The sequence below is a fragment of the Corticium candelabrum genome, chromosome 3 (genome assembly GCF_963422355.1).
Source record: "Corticium candelabrum chromosome 3, ooCorCand1.1, whole genome shotgun sequence".
NCBI classification, from domain to species: domain Eukaryota; kingdom Metazoa; phylum Porifera; class Homoscleromorpha; order Homosclerophorida; family Plakinidae; genus Corticium; species Corticium candelabrum.
The window spans coordinates 9,745,970-9,765,842 of NC_085087.1; the positions used below are offsets into that span (position 1 = coordinate 9,745,970).

Below are 19,873 nucleotides of genomic sequence, written 5' to 3' on the forward strand. Positions count from 1 at the left end.
AGATTGCTAAGCACGGCCCATAGCTCCTGCTCAGTGCACAGGAACCCAACCATCTGGCTGGGGACGTGATCATTCAGCGGCAGCTCCTTATCCATTCGTCATTTTGCTGTGTGTGTGTGTGTGTGTGTGTGTGTGTGTGTGTGTGTGAGAGAGAGAGAGAGAGAGAGAGAGAGAGAGAGAGAGAGAGAGAGAGAGAGAGAGAGAGAGAGAGATGCTGTACCTCAGTCGGTTAGAGAGTCATCTTATGGAGTGTGTACATCTGGGACACATTACTATTACAAGTTCAAGCCACAGTGATAGCGAGCTATGGCATAATTTCCTTGGGCAATAAACTTACACGTAATTGCCTCTCTGGACTCAGGAGTATAAATGAGTACCTACCTCTTCCTTGACTGGAGACGGTAGCAACCACTGACTGTAACTTGACCATCAGCCGCTGAGCTACAGGTGAGACTTCAAGTGCCCACACCACAGTTGGCGTCACAAGGCAGTGATCTTGTCAGTATCTGGCACGGCTCCGAGAAATTGCCAGCGCAGGCCTGTAGCTTTCCTGAGTAGTGCACAGGAGCCCAGCTAATGGTAAGGCTGGGGATGTGACATTGAAAAGGCAGGCCTTAACGGTAGAGTTTTACAGTTTACCGTCTTTTACCATGTCCATGTGCATGTGCACGTGTGTGTGTGTGTGTGTGTGTGTGTGTGTGTGTGTGTGTGTGTGTGTGTGTGTGTGTGTGTGTGTGTGTGTGTGTGTGTGTGTGTGTCCAAATTCAGTGGAGGTTGCTTCATGTGAGTTTTGGTAAGTATACATGTATGGACAATGTGACCTTGAAGTACAGTGTTACTGTAGCAGTTAGAATAATGACAATGGTCACCTCATTGCAGTGATATTGTCATATGCACAACTAACTTGCTTAGTAAAAACACAACTGTCATGTTAAAGAAAAACAAAAGTTTCACTACACACTTCATTCCACTGCTTGTTCAGTTTTAAGATATAATATTCCTACAATAAAGTTTGTTATACTGTTTACCTTATCTTTAGCATCTGCATCAGCCTTCTTCTCCAACAGACACTCGACTGCCTCACGATGATCAAGTAGAGCAGCAAAGTGAAGTAAAGTGCGACCAGACTGCATGCACAACACAAAAACATCTTTCACACATAATCAACAGTATTGTAAAAACTATCACCACCTTCTCCACTGATTGACAAAACTTCTCTGCAATCTTTGTTGCAACATCCACTTCATTACTACATGCCCACTGCAGCAGCTTACACACATTCTATTATCAACAATCAAAGAAAGAGAATCAATGTCACAAATCAATTCCATAAAAGGAAATACAAACAAAAATACAAAACTGTATCCACTCATTAAGCTGTAAGACAACTGTTACTCACCTTTAATGGAACATCTTCAACTGACTGCATTATTAATAACAACCGATTAGCTGTTGACATGTGACCTCTACTCATAGCAAAATCAAAAGGTCTCTCCCCATACTATCACACAGAATTGTAATGAGTTAGTAACAATATCTCAACATGACTTCACAAGTGCTAATTAGTAACTCTGTAGCATTTAATAATTAAATACGAGCATCAGGGTGCAAATACTTCAGTGTGCAATCAACTGGACATTCAAAGCTCAGTAGGACTTTGTTCTCCCAGTCTGTACTTTACATTATATATTATAGCATGTGTTCCTGTATTCTCATCTATCTCCAGTGGTCACTTGTTCCACCACTCGGCTATCGCTGTATCCCAATAAGAACAAAGTTTTATGTTGCAAATTCACAAGTCAATCCAAGACATTATCACTTCTTACCTAGAAGCCCTGTTTTGGTGTAAATCTACTGTGCAGGTAGACACTACAACAGTAACACACACACACACACACACACACACACACACACACACACACACACACACACACACACACACACACACTGGCAGACTACATATGCGTTTGCTGGACATACACACAAGACATAATAATTAAGAATACAAAAATATTCATGTAATAAATAAAAAGCAGAGTAGAGATGGCAGCCTAGTTTAAGCTAGTGTTTGAAGAAATAGAGGTTAGAACTTTCGCAGAAGAGTATTCATACTTTACATCTGAAACCAATCTCCCACAATTAAATCCCTACTCACTCTGTTTGCTTTCAAAGTGGCTGCTTGGATAGCAGTGAAGTAGGGATTTAATTGTGGGACATTGGCTAACCCTAACTGTACAACTAGCTAATTGCCGAGCTTGCCTTACAACAGAAAGGAGCGAGGTCCTATATGGCAATCCATCGAGCTCTTGGTATATATATATATATATATATATATATATATATATATATATACATACTCACTTTATATATTAGATATCCATGTGTACACATGAACCTCATATTTCTCCTCCCCACGGCCACGTTTCATTATAAGTGCCAAAGGGATAATCAAAGATCATGGTCCCTGCGTAGCCACGCAAGATATAAAAACTGTGGCATTTATGGAAGCATTTCAGAGCTATCCTATCCCAAACTGAAAATCGGGATTAGCAACCAGTGCCATCCCTACTTAGGGAGTACTAGCGCACTCCCAAAAGCGCACTCCCAGATAACAACGTATTCAGAATTACAGATGAAAGAAGCCTATTTTCACATCTGCTTTCTGATCCGTGTGAATACAGAGCAACTTACATCATTCTCGCTCACCAGTAAATCCAACACACTGTGCTTCGACTATGGATGTACATTGCATGTTTACCTGTGCTGCGATACCGCATTTAAACCCCATGCTAACGCGTGGTTACCTTGTTGTCATATGCAATGCGTGTACAATACGCTGCTGTTTACATGCATGCCATACGCTCTCTGCATTCACGCTCTGTCACGACGCTTACAGGCGGTACAGTGCGAAGTTCGACTAAATGTAAGCTCGTTTAAATAGCTTACACAATGTTGCCCTCACAAATCGCAGGGTAAGCCACATGTAAGCTACAGCATGTACGCGATACATGCGACCGATACATGCGACCTCATTATGAAGGCAAAGTTGACACTACACTGGCCATGCAACAATGTCATATTTACACAACTTTACTTAGTATGTCAAATCGTAATCCACACTCATTTATATGCAACCTCTGCCTGGTGACACTTGACAACATGTGATGCAATCCTACTTCTTCATCACATAATTTGTTTGGATACTTGACAATACAAGTCTATATATTAGGGCATGTTTCTTTATATAATACTTCTGACTCTTCTCAATCTGGAAGATGTCGAAAGAATTGACAGTTTCTTTACCCTCTTTGAAACAGGGCAGAAGAGGTCACCTGTTCTGCTCTTCTGACTGAAACTCAGAAGAAGAAGAAGAAGAAGAGAAAAGCTCCCACATCCACAGTTTGTACACTTTGTGCGCTAATGGCCAACATCGACGATGTTGCTGGTGTTCCAGAGAGATGAAGAGACAAGGGATGATCACGATCAAGAGTCTGACTGTAGTGCACAGTCAAGTAACAAGCATTTGGGTCGTAAACAACAACTTTCATCTATTCTGTTTGTCAGCATCCCGGTCTAGCAACTTTACTGCACAAGCGCATTCTCTTCCAAACTCTTCTGAGTGTTTCAGTGAAACACCTCTTCTGACACCTTTGGCTCTGCCAGTTTCTTCTGCATCTTCTTAGAAGACTCTTCCAGAAGAGCCAGAAGAGGTAAACAAATGCGCCCTAAAGTACATCTTTGGGTATAACCATAAAACCATAACAAAGACCCATAAAATGATCTTTAATGAAGTTACACATAGCTGACTCTGCCTTGACAGGGCGCGCGCGCGCGCGCGATGAGTCAAAGGACGCAGGAGTGTATGGTAGGCAAGTCTTGTTGTGTTCCCGCGTGTCATGCGCAGACGGAAGTGGTGCGAGGTTTCTTCCCTCAAGTCATGCACGGTAGCATAGCATGTCTTGCAGTTCGCGCATGTGGATGTTCTTCCCATCCCTCCTACTCCCTTTCATTCCTAGACTCTCCGTAGACGGCCGTTCTACGTGAAATATCGGGGTGGGCACAGAGTCCGGTCTGGGTAGCCCCGGACTTCCCAAGCACCAGCCTTTAGCGTGCTCCATGACCGGGCTCCACCCCCTCGTGAGCGCCGACGTTCTCTCAGGCAGGTTGACAGGTACAGCAGTGAAAGTGCTCAAGAGGAACGGGAAGCAGAACTCGGGGTCAAGGTAACTAGTCAATATCCATCAAAACCTGCAGTTGCAAACAAAAGTAATTGAACAAGCAACAAACAAACCAGCTGTGTGTGAGATGGCTGACACAAACAACAAATGACAATCTTCCATAAACACTTGAAATATAATTGTGTATCAAACAATTTTGTTCTCCTAACATTTAAATGCTCTGTATACCTTAGAGTTCTACGATTTGCCTGTAAAGTGTGACAACTGCACAGTACTGCTGTCATTTGGTGTAGAATATTTCTATAGACTATTTCTACACAAATTAATTAATTAATCAATTGATAGAACGATACCCTAGCTGTGGATTTCTGTGAGAGTAAAAAATCACAGAATTAGTCAAGTAGACAACAAAGCTAGAATTTTATTTAAACCACTGACTGTAACTTGACCATCAGCCACTGAGCTACATGTGAGACTTTGGGTGCCCACACCTCAGTTGGCGTTACAAGCTGATGATCCTTTTAGTACATGACCCGGCTCTGGCAGATTGCTAGCGCAGGCCTGTAGCTTTCCTGAGTAGTGCACAGGAGCCCAGCTAATGGTAAGGCTGGGGATGTGACATTGAAAAGGCAGGCCTTAACGGTAGAGGTTTACAGTTTACCGTCTTTTACCATGTCCATGTGCATGTGCATGTGCATGTGTGTGTGTGTGTGTGTGTGTGTGTGTGTGTGTGTGTGTGTGTGTGTGTGTGTGTGTGTGTGTGTGTGTGTGTGTGTGTGTGTCCAAATTCCGTGGAGGTTGCTTCATGTGAGTTTTGGTAAGTATACATGTATGGACAATGTGACCTTGAAGTACAGTGTTACTGTAGCAGTTAGAATAATGACAATGGTCACCTCATTGCAGTGATATTGTCATATGCACAACTAACTTGCTTAGTAAAAACACAACTGTCATGTTAAAGAAAAACAAAAGCTTCACTACACACTTCATTCCACTGCTTGTTCAGTTTTAAGATATAATATTCCTACAATAAAGTTTGTTATACTGTTTACCTTATCTTTAGCATCTGCATCAGCCTTCTTCTCCAACAGACACTCAACTGCCTCACGATGATCAAGTAGAGCAGCAAAGTGAAGTAAAGTGCGACCAGACTGCATGTACAAAACAAAAACATCTTTCACACATAATCAACAGTATTGTCAAAACTCTCACCTTCTTCTCCACTGATTGACAAAACTTCTCTGCAATCTTTGTTGCAACATCCACTTCATTCCTACATGCCCACTGCAGCAGCTTACACACATTCTATTATCAACAATCGAAGAAAGAGAATCAATCTCACAAATCAATTCCATAAAAGGAAATACAAACAAAAATACCAAACTGTATCCACTCATTATGCTGTAAGACAACTGTTACTCACCTCTAATGCAACATCTTCAACTGGCTGCATTATTGAAAACAACCGATTAGCTGTTGACATGTGACCTCTTATCACAGCAAAATCAAAAGGTCTCTTCCCATACTATCACACATAGAATTGTAATGAGTTAGTAAGAATATCACAACATGACTTCACAAGTGTTAGTAACTCTGTAACATTTAATAATTAAATACAGGCACCAGGCTGCCAATACTTCAGTGTGCAATCAACTGGGCATTCAGAGCTCAGTAGGACTTTGTTCTCCCAGTCTGTACTTTATATTATATATTATAGCTGTGTTCGTGTATTTTCCTCTATCTCCAGTGGTCACTTGTTCCACCACTCTGGTATCGCTGTACCCCAATAAAAAAAGTTTTATGTTGCAAATTCACAAGTCAAATCCAAGACATTATCACTTCTTACATATAGAAGCCCTGTTTTGATGTAAACTTTACTGTGCAGGTAGATACTACAGCAGTACACACACACACACACACACACACATACCACACACACACACACACACACACACACACACACACACACACACACACACACACACACACACACACACACACACACACACACACACACACACACACACACACACACACACACACACAATGGACAAAAGGACAAATGTCAAGCCCTCCACGTCATTCGTGAATGACGTCAACCTTAAGGTTAGTTGAGGAGATAGCTACCCCTGCCTCTAGAGACAAGGACTCCATGCTCTACGTGGAGGCTTAGGGCCAGCGCTACAATCCACCTGCAGCTTGGCCAGAGTCATCCAGGGGCACTGACTAAGCCGCAGCTTTGGGACTGGACACCAAGTCCCACAAGTACCCGTCTGCTGCATGATGTTAGGGCCAAGCCAGCTGTCATGTCCATCCCAGTCAATGACCAGATACTCATTTATACTTCTGAGTCGAGAGAAGCAATTGTGTGTAAGTTTCTTGCTTAAGGAAACTATGCCATAGCTCGCCATCACTGTGACTTGAACCTGCAACCCTGCAAGGTCCCGAATGTTTTCATTCTCCAAATGCACTCTCTAACCAACTGAGCTATTGCACCACACACACACACACACACACACACACACACACACACACACACACACACACACACACACACACACACACACACACTGGCGGACTACATATGTGTTTGCTGTACAGACACACCGAGACATAATAATTAAGATTACAACAATATTCATGTAATAAATAAGAAACAAAGTAGGGATGGCTGCCTACTTTAAGCTAGTGCTTGAAGAAATAGGGGTCAAAACTTTCGCACACAAGTATTCATACTTTACATCTGACACCAATCAGCTACTAAGCTACAGGTGAGACTTCGGGTGCCCACACCTCAGTTGGCGTTATAAGCCGATGATCCTGTTAGCACCTGGCCCAGCTCTGGCAGATTGCTAGTGCAGGCCTGTAGCATTCATGAGTAGCGCACAGGAGCCCAGCTAATGATAAGGCTGAGAATGTGACCTTGGAAAGGCAGGCCTTAACAGTAGAGGTTTATAATTTACTGTCTTTTACCGTGTATGTGTGTGTGTGTGTGTGTGTGTGTGTGTGTGTGTGTGTGTGTGTGTGTGTGTGTGTGTGTGTGTGTGTGTGTGTGTGTGTGTGTGTGTGTGTGTGTGTGTGTGTGTGTCCAAATTCAATGGAGGTTGCTTCATGTGAGTTTTGGTAAGTATATACATGTGTGGACAATGTGACCTTGCAGTACAGTGTTACCGTAGCAGTTAGAACAATGACAATGATCACCTCATTTCAGTGATATTGTCATATGCACAACTAACTTGCTTAGTAAAACACAACTGTAATGTTCAAACAAACAAAAAGCTTCACTGCACACTACACACCGTTGCTTGTTCTGTTTTAAAGGGTAACTGCAACGCAAAAATCAAAAATTCTTTTATGTTGGAAATTGATAGTTCTAGTTGCATACATGACAGGAAAAATAGTTTTAGATTTTTAAGTTAAGTCTTCGCTGAGATATAGCACGTCAAAGTTGCTTCCGGTTCTTCAACTTCCGATAACGGGCGTGGTGTAGTGTGACATCACTGAGGGGAGACGCGTGTGCATCTGTATTGTCAGCGGCCTGTAAAAATGACTACATCTTCATATCCAAGGCAACGCTGCTAGGGTGGAGGCGACGGCAGCAACAGCGAGTCTTCTGAAGAGTCCTCTGGAGGTTTTTACGTGATGATAACGTTCCGTCATCGCATGAATCGCAGGATGAAGAAGATCTGCTGGTAGCCATTAATAGGTATACGTAGTGACTAGACCACACAGGTTTGAGTTCAGCGACAATGCCTCTAAAGCTTTGAGATCGCCTGCTGCCTTAGAAGCGGACGAGGAAGAGGACAGGCTACCCAATAGCCTGTCATCATTGCAAGTAGAAGTAGGAGCTAGCAACGTAATCGATGCACATCCGGGTAAGTAAACAACATCCACAGGTTTCAGCTGCGGTCGTTGTAAGATGATGGATACGTACTCGTGTGGAGTGCATGTGCTGTCAAAACGTATTTGAGGTTGTCTCAAATAATGACACGATAATAATGTCGAATACTAGCAACAATAGTAGCACAGTGTACTGGTGAGTTCACGTTGACACAAGGTTTGAACTGTACAGTATACTGTAACGCATACGACTGCATTTACTACACATGATGATCAAGAGGCGAGTCATCTAGAGTCATCAAGAATCTGACCTCTCCTAGCCACTTGCAGTACTCTTAGTCCTGCACGAGAGTCTTCCTTACCTTCCCGCTTCTCAATTACGGCTCTCCTTTTCTTTTGCAAAGGTTCCAGAGTGCTGCGACCTTGAAGTGTGGAGGCAGGTAGATGGAAAATGGTGGCCTCAATTTCGCTCTTCTACAACCTAGACCAAGCCCTTGAATAGACCTGGCTGTACGTATCTCGAAGCAATCAGGCTAAAAATGGCTACCGCAGACTCCTTTCCACTCAGTAAGACGCTTTGTACTCAGTAGCAATCGCCCGGACGACACAAACGTCTCTGCAATTGTCCTCAATATTTTGCAATTCCCACTCTTTTCTTAGCTTGGGGATCTTCGAAAATCAAAACGCGATTGCGTATGACTTGCGCGAATTGATGCATCTTGCAGCCATGCAACCCAAAACCATTCTTTCGCCACAAATTCCTTTGTTTACACTACATGCAGGCGTGGCGTCTCCCCTCAGTGACTTCACACTACACCACACCCGTTATCGGAGGTTGAAGAACCAGAAGCAACTTTGACATGCTATATCTCAGCAAAGACTTAACTTAAAAATCTAAAACTATTTTTCATGTCATGTATGCAACTAGAACTATCAATTTCCAACATAAAAGAATTTTTGATTTTTGCATTGCAGTTACCCTTTAAGATATAACTTCCTATCATAAAGTTCATAATATTGTTTACCTTATCTTTAGCATCTGCATCAGCCTTCTTCTCCAACAGACACTCAACTGCCTCACGATGATCAAGTTCAGCAGCAAAGTGAAGTAAAGTGCGACCAGACTGCATGCACAACACAAAAACATCTTTCACACATAATCAACAGTATTGTGAAAACTCTCACCTCCTCCACTGATTGACAAAACTTCTCTGCAATCTTTGTTGCAACATCCACTTCATTCCTACATGCCCACTGCAGCAGCTTCCACACATTCTATTATCAACAATCAAAGAAAGAGAATCAATGTCACAAATCAATTTCATAAAAGGAAATACAAACAAAAATACCAAACTGTATCCACTCATTATGCTGTAAGACAACTGTTACTCACCTCTAATGCAACATCTTCAACTGACTGCATTATTGATAACAACCGATTAGCTGTTGACATGTGACCTCTTCTCATAGCAAAATCAAAAGGTCTCTTCCAATCCTATCACACATACAATTGTAATGAGTTAGTAAGAATATCACAACATGACTTCACAAGTGCTAATTAGTAACTCTGTAACATTTAATAATTAAATAAGAGCACCAGGCTGCCAATACTTCAGTGTGCAATCAACTGGGCATTCAAAGCTCAGTACGGCTTTGTTCTCCCAGTCTGTACTTTATATTATATATTATAGCATGTGTTTGTGTATTTTCATCTATCTTCAGTGGTCACTTGTTCCACCACTCTGCTATCGCTGTGCCCTAATAAGAACAAAGTTTTATGTCGCAAATTCACAAGTCAAATCCAAGACATTATTACTTCTTACACCTAGAAGTCCTGTTTCGGTGTTAAAATCTACTGTGCAGGTAGATACTACAGCAGTAACACACACACACACACACACACACACACACACACACACACACACACACACACACACACACACACACACACACACGCATGTACATGCGCACACACACACTCTGGTGGACTACATATGCGTTTGCTACACATACACACCGAGACATAATAATTATAAGAGATAACAATGTAATCAGATCTACAGATGAAAAAAGCCTATTTTCACATCTGCTTTCTGACCTGTGTAAAGACAGAGCAACTTACATCATTCTCGCTCACCAGTAAATCCCACACACTGTGTTTCGACTATGAATGTACATGGCATGTAAGCTTGCTTACTTGTGCTGTGATATCGCATTTAAACCCCATAGCAACAAGGTCGTCATATGCAATGCATGTACAATATGCCGCTGTTTACACACATGCCATATGCTCTCTGCATTCACGCTCTGTCACGATGCTTACAGGTGGTACAGTGCGAGGTTGGACTAAATGTAAGCTCGTGTAAATAGCTTACACAATGTTTCCCTCACAAATCGCAGGGTAAGCCACATGTAAGCTACAGCATGTACGCAATACATGCAACCGATTCATGCAACCTCGTTATGCAGGCACAGTTGACACTACACTGGCCATACAACAATGTCACATTTACACAACTTTACTTAGTATGTCAAATCATAATCCACACTCATTTTTATGCAACCTCTACCTGGTAACGCTTGACAACATGTGATGCAATACTGCTCCTTCATCACATAATTTGCTTGGATACTTGACAATACAAGTGTGTATATTAGGGCATGTTTCTTTACCTCTTCTGACTGACTCTTCTCAATCTGGAAGATGTCAGAAGAATTGACAGTTTCTTTACCCTCTTTGAAAAAGAGCAGAAGAGGTCACCTGTTCTGCTCTTCTGCCTGAAACTCGAAGGCAGAAGAGAAGAGCTCCCGCAGCACAGTTTGTACACTTTGTGCGCTATGGCCAACATCGATGGTGTCGCTGGTGTCCCAGAGGCATGAAGAGACAAGGGATGATCACAATCAAGAGTCTGCCTGTAGTCCACAGTCAAGTAACAAGCATTTAACTCGTATACAAAAATTTCATCTATTCTGTTTGTAAGCACCCCAGTCTACCAACTTTACAGCGCAAGCGCGATCTCTTCCAAACTCTTCTGAGTGTTTCAGAGAACACCTCTTCTGACACCACTGGCCCTGCCGGTTTCTTCTACGTCTTCTTAGAAGACTCTTCCAGAAGAGCCAGAAGAGGTAAAGAAATGCGCCCCAAAGTACATCTTTAAGTATAAACCATAAAACCATATAACAACAAAACCCATAAACGTCCATTACAAACTAAAGCTGCAAACAAAAGTATCTGAACAAGCAACAAACAAACCAGCTGTGTGTGAGATGGCTGACACAACCAACAAATGACAATCTTCCATAAACACTTGAAATATAATGGTGTATCAAAGAACTTTGTTCTACCAACATTTCAATGCTCTATATACCGTTGAGGGTAATTGCAACGCAAAAATCAAAAATTCTTTTAAGTTGGAAATCGATAGTTCTAGTTGCATACATGACAAGAAAATAGTTTTAGATTCTTAAGTGAAGTCTTCACTGAGAAATAGCAGGTCAGAGTTGCTTCCCGTTCTTCAAGTTCTGGTAACGGGCGTGGTGTAGTGTACATGTTACAGAGGGAAGATGCGTGTGCGTCTGTGCAGACAGCGGCTTGTAAGAATGACTACATCTTCATATCCAAAGCAACGCTGCTAGGGTAGAGGCAACGGCAGCAACAGTTATTCTTCTAAAAAGCCCTCTGGAGATTTATACGTGATGATAACGTTCCACCATTGAACAAATCGCACGATGAAGAAGAGCCATCATAGCTAATGATTAGACCACACAGGATCTATGATTAAAGTTCTATGATTTGTCTGTAAAGTGTGACAACTGCACAGTACTGCCGTCAATTGGTGTAGAATATTTCTATAAAATATTTGAATGTTGCTACACTTACCTTGTCTGAAGCATCAACATCTGCCTTCTTGCTCAAGAGAACATCAACCACATCACAGTTGCCATGATCAGCAGCATAGTGAAGTAAAGTTCGTCCAAACTGCATCAACAATACAATAACAAGTCATACAAATGATTGACAAATTCTATTTCTCACTTCGTCCTTTACTTCTGTTCCCTGCTCTACAATCTTTCTTATCACATCCACTCTACTGTTCTTGTGTGCCCAGTGTAACACGACACATCGAGTCTACACAATCCATACAGCCACACTTCCTTCTTTCTCTCAACACACAACTGACACACACACAAACCTTGACTGCAACATCTTCCATTGACATAGAAACAGTCTGAAACACAGAAAATCAACAACACAACATGCAAAGTATGTTCAGGGAGACAAACAGTACCGTTTCCACATCATTGCCGTCTGGCAGTCTTCTCTTCAGGATGATGTCAGCAATGTCCACGTTGTCATAAACAGCCACAATATCCAATGCATCACGACCATCCTGTTCACACACTACTCAATGACACAATCACAACAAGTTGACAAATCCCTACGTCGTCCTTCCATTCTGTTCCATGATGTTCCACAATATTTCTTGCAACATCAACTCTCTTGTTCTTACATGCCCAATGGAACACGAGAGGAAGAGTCTACACACACCACACACTCACACACATTCATTTCATTCTCTCAACACAACTGACTGTCACACACCTCAACTGTAAGATCTTCAACTCTTTTACTTGCCAACACCAACCGACCTGCTGTTGACAAGTGACCATTCACCATAGCAAAATCAAATGCAGTCCAACCATCCTGACCATATACAATGCATATTAGCAATGTGTTGTCCAACAAGCAATCAATACAATACAACTGCCAGCAGACTATCCATCACTACTCATAATACAACACCATGTCTGCTAGTAAAACACTCATCTACATCTCATGCTGCAGCATACACACAATTAACACTTTCTAATTGAATATCAAATCATCTCCAACTCTCTCTCCTACACTTGACACACTTTCAACTTCACATCATTTTTCTTACAATAAACAAGATCTACTCAAATACCATTCCAAAACAAATCAAGTTATGCTAATCAACAATTTTGTTTCTATGTGTTTGTAATGTTTGAAATTGGTCAATGTTGCCTAGTAACCGTCAATCAAATAGGAAAGTCTTTGTGGTTAATTATATTTTACAATGTCATCTATCATTGATTTGGTTCAATAAAAGTCAATCTTAATTAATTACTAAAACATGAACACATGGAAATGTCAAGTATGTGGCACTTGCATGACACACAAAGTTTCTGCTAAAGATGGATGTCCACTGATTAAAGGCTGGTTCACAATATTGACAATGTCGTTCAGCTGAGTGTCAACATCAAAGACACCGTCTTGACGTAAGCGGTATCCTTTGATGTTGATGCTGATGATGGAATAGAATTCATTTCCATTCCAGTGTCAGCATCAGTGTCAGCGTCAATATTGTGAACTCGGCTTAAATGACAAAGTAGCAAAACTAACAATGTTCACGATGTAATAAAATAATTTGTTTCACTTTGACGAACCAGGCACACGAACATACACACACGTAGACAGTGTTCTAGCCAGGATATTTTGCCAACCGTCAATATGACATCATCAAATACAATGACGTCAGGTAATGACATCATCAAATGTTCTAATGTTGACATATTTGGTGATAACATCATATTTTTACTTTACCATTCCCTAGTTGTACTATGCAAGAGTCTTATGCATGTATAATCATGTAGTTACTGGTATGATTGGCAGACTATTCAATATAATAGCCACTCCGGACTTGTCCCAGAAACCTCATTGAACATAATCTTGTTGAACATAACACAGATAGACATATAATACTCTAGATTATGACAATGACAAGTTGACTTAATTAATTAACTTAAAACTGATATTGTGAGCTGAGCTTTACAAGAGTAAGTTGTGCATGAATAGTATTTAATGAATAGTATAGAGATACTACTATGCCTTCTGACCATTTATCTTCTTTTGACCAGAACTAGCTAATACGCTACGTTTCTAGTAGTCTAGCGTAATCATGTGTAAAATCCATACAAAAAGCTTTGAGAATTTGTCGCTGCAAGCGTGCTTTGTGAGAGAGGATCACTATGTTTTTATAACCATAATGATTTAGCAAATTGATACATCCAGTTGAGTGGTGATGCTGTAAAGAGATCTGCAAAGGTGTACCTACTAAAATGAGATTGAAGTTATATAAACAGTAATTAGTAGAACACCTGCTGTAACAACAATCTGCAACACCTGCTGCAACAACAAAGAGACCACGCCCCACAATTTTAGATGTCATGAGATTGTTTAGAAATGTTGGGACCATCAAGACTGTACAGGGACTATTTGGTCGTGGAGACTATTTGGTCGTGGGCAATTATCTCACTCTTATTTGGTTTCCGAAACCGTTTAGCTGGAGCTTATTTGGTTTCAGCCACCTGCAGGGACTATTTGGTCGCGGGGACTATTTGGTTTCGCATTTATTGCTCCTCAAATCGGCACTCTCCAACTCTTACAGTTGTACGAGACGGACGTGAACAACGTGACGATGGCCATGATAATTGTTACACCTCTCCCAGACGTCTCGATGAGCCGAAATCAAGTGCGACCTGCTTCTTTTTCATTTGAATTTGGCTTCATATGAATAGCGAAGTCATCACGACATTGTTGATCGCAATTTTGATGTCTGACGTTTCGTTTTGAGGCAAATCTCGGCTCGTCTGGTAGCGAGCGTGTCAAAAGTAGACAGAATAAGAACCTCTTGTGGATTACAAGGTAAACAAACATGATTTGATCGCGCAGCGCACGTGTAGAGATGTGCCTAGAATGTTTTAGTGCATAGAATGCTGCGGCTAGCTGCAGATTTATGCATCGATCCTGCATGGCATCGTCTTCCTTGCGTAGACAGTAAGCATACGTCGCTGTGCACATAGGTATCGATCGATGCCATAGTCCCTGTACAAAGACCAATAGAGGTAAATGACTTTAAATCCACAACGAATCTTGAAGGAAGACATCCCACAGCACGTGTGGTAGGCTGTCCAATTTTGTTCCCAACCATCAATAATTACTGTTTTCCCCTCCCCAAACGTCCCTTCCTTGTCCCAACCGTCAAAATGACGGTACAGAGGATACTGGTGAGAACACTGTCACACACACACACACACACACACACACACACACACACACACACGCACACACACACACACCAAGAGCTCGATAGAAAGCCATATAGGACCACGCCTTTCTGTTGTGCGAGTAACAACTGTACTGCTTTCATTTGGTGTAGAATATTTCTGTAGAATATTTGAATGTTGCTACACTTACCTTGTCTGAAGCATCAGCATCTGCCTTCTTGCTCAAGAGAACATCAACCACATCACAGTTGCCATGATCAGCAGCATAGTGAAGTAAAGTTCGTCCAAACTGCATCAACAATACAATAACAAGTCATACAAATGATTGACAAATTCTATTTCTCACGTCGTCCTTCACTTCTGTTCCCTGCTCTACAATCTTTCTTATCACATCCACTCTACTGTTCTTGTGTGCCCAGTGTAACACGACACATCGAGTCTACACAATCCATACAGCCACACTTCCTTCTTTCTCTCAACACACAACTGACACACACACAAACCTTGACTGCAACATCTTCCATTGACATAGAAACAGTCTGAAACACAGAAAATCAACAACACAACATGCAAAGTATGTTCAGGGAGACAAACAGTACCGTTTCCACATCATTGTCGTCTGGCAGTCTTCTCTTCAGGATGATGTCAGCAATGTCCACGTTGTCATAAACAGCCACAATATCCAATGCATCACGACCATACTGTTCACACACTACTCAATGACACAATCACAACAAGTTGACAAATCCCTACGTTGTCCTTCCATTCTGTTCCGTGATGTTCCACAATATTTCTTGCAACATCAACTCTCTTGTTCTTACATGCCCAATGGAACACGAGAGGAAGAGTCTACACACACCACACACTCACACACATTCATTTCATTCTCTCAACACAACTGACTGTCACACACCTCAACTGTAAGATCTTCAACTCTTTTACTTGCCAACACCAACCGACCAGCTGTTGACATGTGACCTTCCATCATAGCATAATCAAATGCAGTCCTACCATACTGACCATATACAATGCATATTAGCAATGTGTTGTCCAACAAGCAATCAATACAATACAACTGCCAGCAGACTATCCATCACTACTCATAATACAACACCATGTCTGCTAGTAAAACACTCATCTACATCTCATGCTGCAGCATACACACAATCAACACTTTCCAAACGCGTACGACTATTACTCTGCGCTTCTCGGTTTGACGACAGTTTGACCGTAAAATGGAGGTTTACGACATCTCCGCTTTTCTGTCATAATGCGCAGGATTGTTACGTCACCCATTGTTGGTCTCCCAAAGGACTGCTGATTGGCTCAACAAATTCCCAAGAGTGATTCACGCTGACAAGCTAGTATTATGTCACCTACGTTTCGTGTCCCAAAACGACTGCTGATTGGCTCAACAAACTCCTCGAGCGTGACACACGCTTACAAACATACATAGATAGGTAGGTAAAAACAAACAAACATAGCGACATACTGACAGACAGACCGGAAGTCAATTCAGCCCGTTTAGAATGAGCTTCTCGCGAAGCAGTCCACCACTCATTGTGGTGTCCTTCTTTTACGCTTGTAGCGTAATAATCTACAGTACAGTACCATGTTAGTCTCGAATGATTCCTTGCAAATATATCAATTATGGCATCGAGGTCAATTTTTATTTTAATAAGTAAGGCAAGACTACTTAGTCTTTCTTGTCCCATCGATGATCTCATGTAGGATTTAAGTCAACGTAACACCAAGACAGATCTTTCACACTCTGCTGTGGTTGCTGGTAGGGAACAAAATATTCGTAAAAGGCAATGGATATTTGGATATGAGTTGTTACAGTACTAGACGGTGATACAAATCAATCAAAGTCAACTGACGCTTCATTCTGAGTCTGAACAATCACAGAAATAATTGTGTAGCAAACTTGACACTCACGTTAACAGTAAGGGTGACGCCCACCTCTTGGTGGGGTTTCTTGGCAACCTGGAAACATGCATAAGTATACCCCTGCTATGATGATGATGGATGAAGTTGTCACTTTCGACAAATCTCATTCATGGCTTTGTCTGCGCTAAAATAGCCAAATACGTAATCCACACACATACATGACCACAAATGTCACAGGTATATTGTGCGATTGTGTGCTGTAATGGTAGTTCTCTGCCTTTTGACTTCAGACTGACTGTCTTTGAATCTTTTCTTTTGCTCTCCCCACACACAAATGGATAAGGAGCTGCCGTTACACAATCACTCCCCAAGAGATGGCTGGGTTTCTGTGCACTATGCAGAAGCTATGGGCCATGCTAGCAATCTCCTGGAGCCTGGCCAAGTACTGGCAGGAGCCCTCATGCACACACACACACACACACACACACACACACACACACGTGCACACACACACACACACACACACACACACACACACACACACACGCGCACACACACACACACACACACACACACACACACACACACACACACAAACACACACCATGCCATGTCTACAGCTGCCAGTTGATCTGGTCATGCCACCCTCATTGAAAAGGGGAGCTAGGAAGTTTGCTTTTTCTCTCACTTGTAGACAAACAGTAGAGAAACAGTAGAGGAACAATAGTGACGTTTCAAGTCTTGAGGCCAACAAAACCGTCGATTGCAGTCATTACATACATGCTGGAAAGAGATCCTGTTGATAGACATGCGGTGCTCACAATGACAGTTATGGCATCTAAAACCAGGTCTGGACTTAAAGTGGAGCAAACATTGTCCACAGTGGAACAAGCAAGCCATATTAGTGAAAGCTGGACGCTCAGTTGAGGTGTCTGGATCAGGAGCTGGTTCTAACAACACTGCTTGAGTTGGTGTCGGTTGTGGCTGATCATCAAGTACGCACTTGTGCACAGCCAAACCTCATGCACTCTTAGATCATCTCTGGCACACACACACACACACATGCACACACACACACGTGCACGCACACACACACACACACACACACACACACACACACACACACACACACACACACATGCACACACACGTGCACGCGCGCACACACACACACACACACACACACACACACACACACACACACACACACACACAATGTGACGTCCATGAAAGCACAGTGCACAGTGCACACATGTACACACTCACAAATCAGTCTGGAAACTTACCTTGCTGCGTATACACATTCCAAATATATAAATTAATATCAATAAATTTACATTAGTACATAGTTTCTCATACATCACGTGATCTACACATACACGTACACAGTCCAACTAAAATTTACAACACATGTATACACTCACCACATTCTTCTGTTCAACATCCACTTTTTCTGTTAATAAAATATCAACGATTTTATCATCACCCTGCCGTGCTGCATACATTAGAGCAGTTCTACCCTGTAATGACAATAATTGTGTTTTATTGTTTGTCTCTACTGTAATATCCGTCCTATCACAAATCTCATCACATCATTTAAATCTCATTCTCTTCATTCATTCATTCACTATCAACACTTACCCATTTATTAGTTCTGTTCACATCTGCCCCTCTACACACCAAAAGCTCAACTAATGACTTGGAGCCATTCCTACAAGCTTTCATCAGTGCAGTCCCTCCCTACATTAGAGTGAATTGTTATGAACAACAATAAAACGAGTCACTCGATCAATAACATATACATCATCTCTATAACTCGCATCCGCTTCAGCTCCTAGATCCAATAGACGTTCAACCTCATCACGTGACTTGCGCTCTACAGCAATCAGTAGTTTAGCATTCAATGCTCCGATGTCTCTCTTACTCATTCTAACATAACAGTAACACATCAATAACAATAAATCCTTCCAATTTCATTCACAAACGACATTTCACTCACATCTCGTCAACACAATTTTTACCTTGGAAGCTCATGTGCACACTGCACTAGATTGTACTACAGTACTTTCACAACGATGAAACGTAGCCGTTCAATTTGGAACTCACGATCATGTGACTTTACCATAGGGTAAAGTCGTGGACACCGCCTAGAGGTGCATGGACAGTTGAAAGTTTCACTTCTTACCACGGAACGAATTTGTCATCAACCGCGACGCGGTTTGTTGTAGTAGCAAGCACTGCGTGGTACCTTCTCGGGACAGGACGCTCTTCCAGTTGACGCCACGTTTTCTCACTTTTTCCCGTATGTTTAGACAGTAGACTCAACTATCCTGCCAATGCGAAATCATAACAATCGTGCAGCGTTACATATTCAACGCAAGCAGTCACGTTTGTACGTTGATTGCACAGCCTATGCCTTACTCTACTGTACCATGCAGATTTCTTTATTCACCTCTATGAGCAACGGCTAGAATCGGGCAACTTGTAATCAAAAGTGAGCGGGTCTGGGAAGTTGCACTCTAAACCTCAATATACATCCATGCAGAGAAAGATACGCCACTTTTTGCACATCTCTTTGCAGCACAGAACTCAGATCCAACACAAGGACAGAACACAAGAGACAGACGACTGCTTCCATCTCATGCGGGTGAAATCCTCACTGCAGATTGATTTATAGAAAAACGGAATGTTAAAAACGTACAGAAAATGGCAAGAAAGGAAAGCTACAACGTCAAGAAACTCGCCTCCCATCAGGGAAGTCCAAGACAACGTTTGCAATATTAATGGGAGTGGCTGGTTCAATTAAGCGTCGCAGCAGCGACGAGAATGACTCCTTTTGTAGCAGTTACGGTCAATCGCACTACCAAGACTCAAAG

General features: G+C 41.9%; 2 protein-coding genes and 1 long non-coding RNA gene across 3 annotated transcripts in view; all 3 read right to left on the reverse strand.

Annotated features, from left to right (window-relative positions):
* Window positions 1–13,613, reverse strand: part of LOC134177816 (uncharacterized) — a 32,336-nt gene extending 18,723 nt beyond the window's left edge. Inside the window, exons 1-13 of the mRNA XM_062644598.1 lie at window positions 13,545–13,613; window positions 12,622–12,723; window positions 12,462–12,557; window positions 12,308–12,409; window positions 12,212–12,247; window positions 12,055–12,147; window positions 11,899–11,925; window positions 9,412–9,513; window positions 9,204–9,293; window positions 9,044–9,142; window positions 5,602–5,703; window positions 5,391–5,483; window positions 5,231–5,329 (exon numbers count right to left, since the gene is read on the reverse strand). Coding sequence (XP_062500582.1) covers window positions 5,231–5,329; window positions 5,391–5,483; window positions 5,602–5,703; window positions 9,044–9,142; window positions 9,204–9,293; window positions 9,412–9,513; window positions 11,899–11,925; window positions 12,055–12,147; window positions 12,212–12,247; window positions 12,308–12,409; window positions 12,462–12,557; window positions 12,622–12,723; window positions 13,545–13,613 — 1,110 coding nt within the window. The remainder of the gene's footprint in view (window positions 1–5,230; window positions 5,330–5,390; window positions 5,484–5,601; window positions 5,704–9,043; window positions 9,143–9,203; window positions 9,294–9,411; window positions 9,514–11,898; window positions 11,926–12,054; window positions 12,148–12,211; window positions 12,248–12,307; window positions 12,410–12,461; window positions 12,558–12,621; window positions 12,724–13,544) is intronic.
* Window positions 13,614–15,246: 1,633 nt separating this feature from the next.
* LOC134177817 (ankyrin repeat and death domain-containing protein 1A-like) lies at window positions 15,247–18,688 on the reverse strand. Its single transcript, XM_062644599.1, has 8 exons — window positions 18,639–18,688; window positions 18,422–18,517; window positions 16,021–16,122; window positions 15,861–15,956; window positions 15,707–15,808; window positions 15,611–15,646; window positions 15,454–15,546; window positions 15,247–15,396 (listed from the first exon to the last, which is right to left on the reverse strand). Exons 2-8 carry the CDS (start codon window positions 18,500–18,502, stop codon window positions 15,247–15,249), a joined length of 660 nt encoding a protein of 219 aa, XP_062500583.1. The 5' UTR covers window positions 18,503–18,517; window positions 18,639–18,688.
* A 117-nt stretch (window positions 18,689–18,805) lies between these two features.
* Window positions 18,806–19,291, reverse strand: LOC134176687 (uncharacterized). Its single transcript, XR_009969332.1, has 3 exons — window positions 19,246–19,291; window positions 19,019–19,144; window positions 18,806–18,926 (listed from the first exon to the last, which is right to left on the reverse strand). It is a non-coding gene; the product is annotated as an uncharacterized LOC134176687 (long non-coding RNA).
* Between the last annotated feature and the right edge of the window lie 582 nt (window positions 19,292–19,873).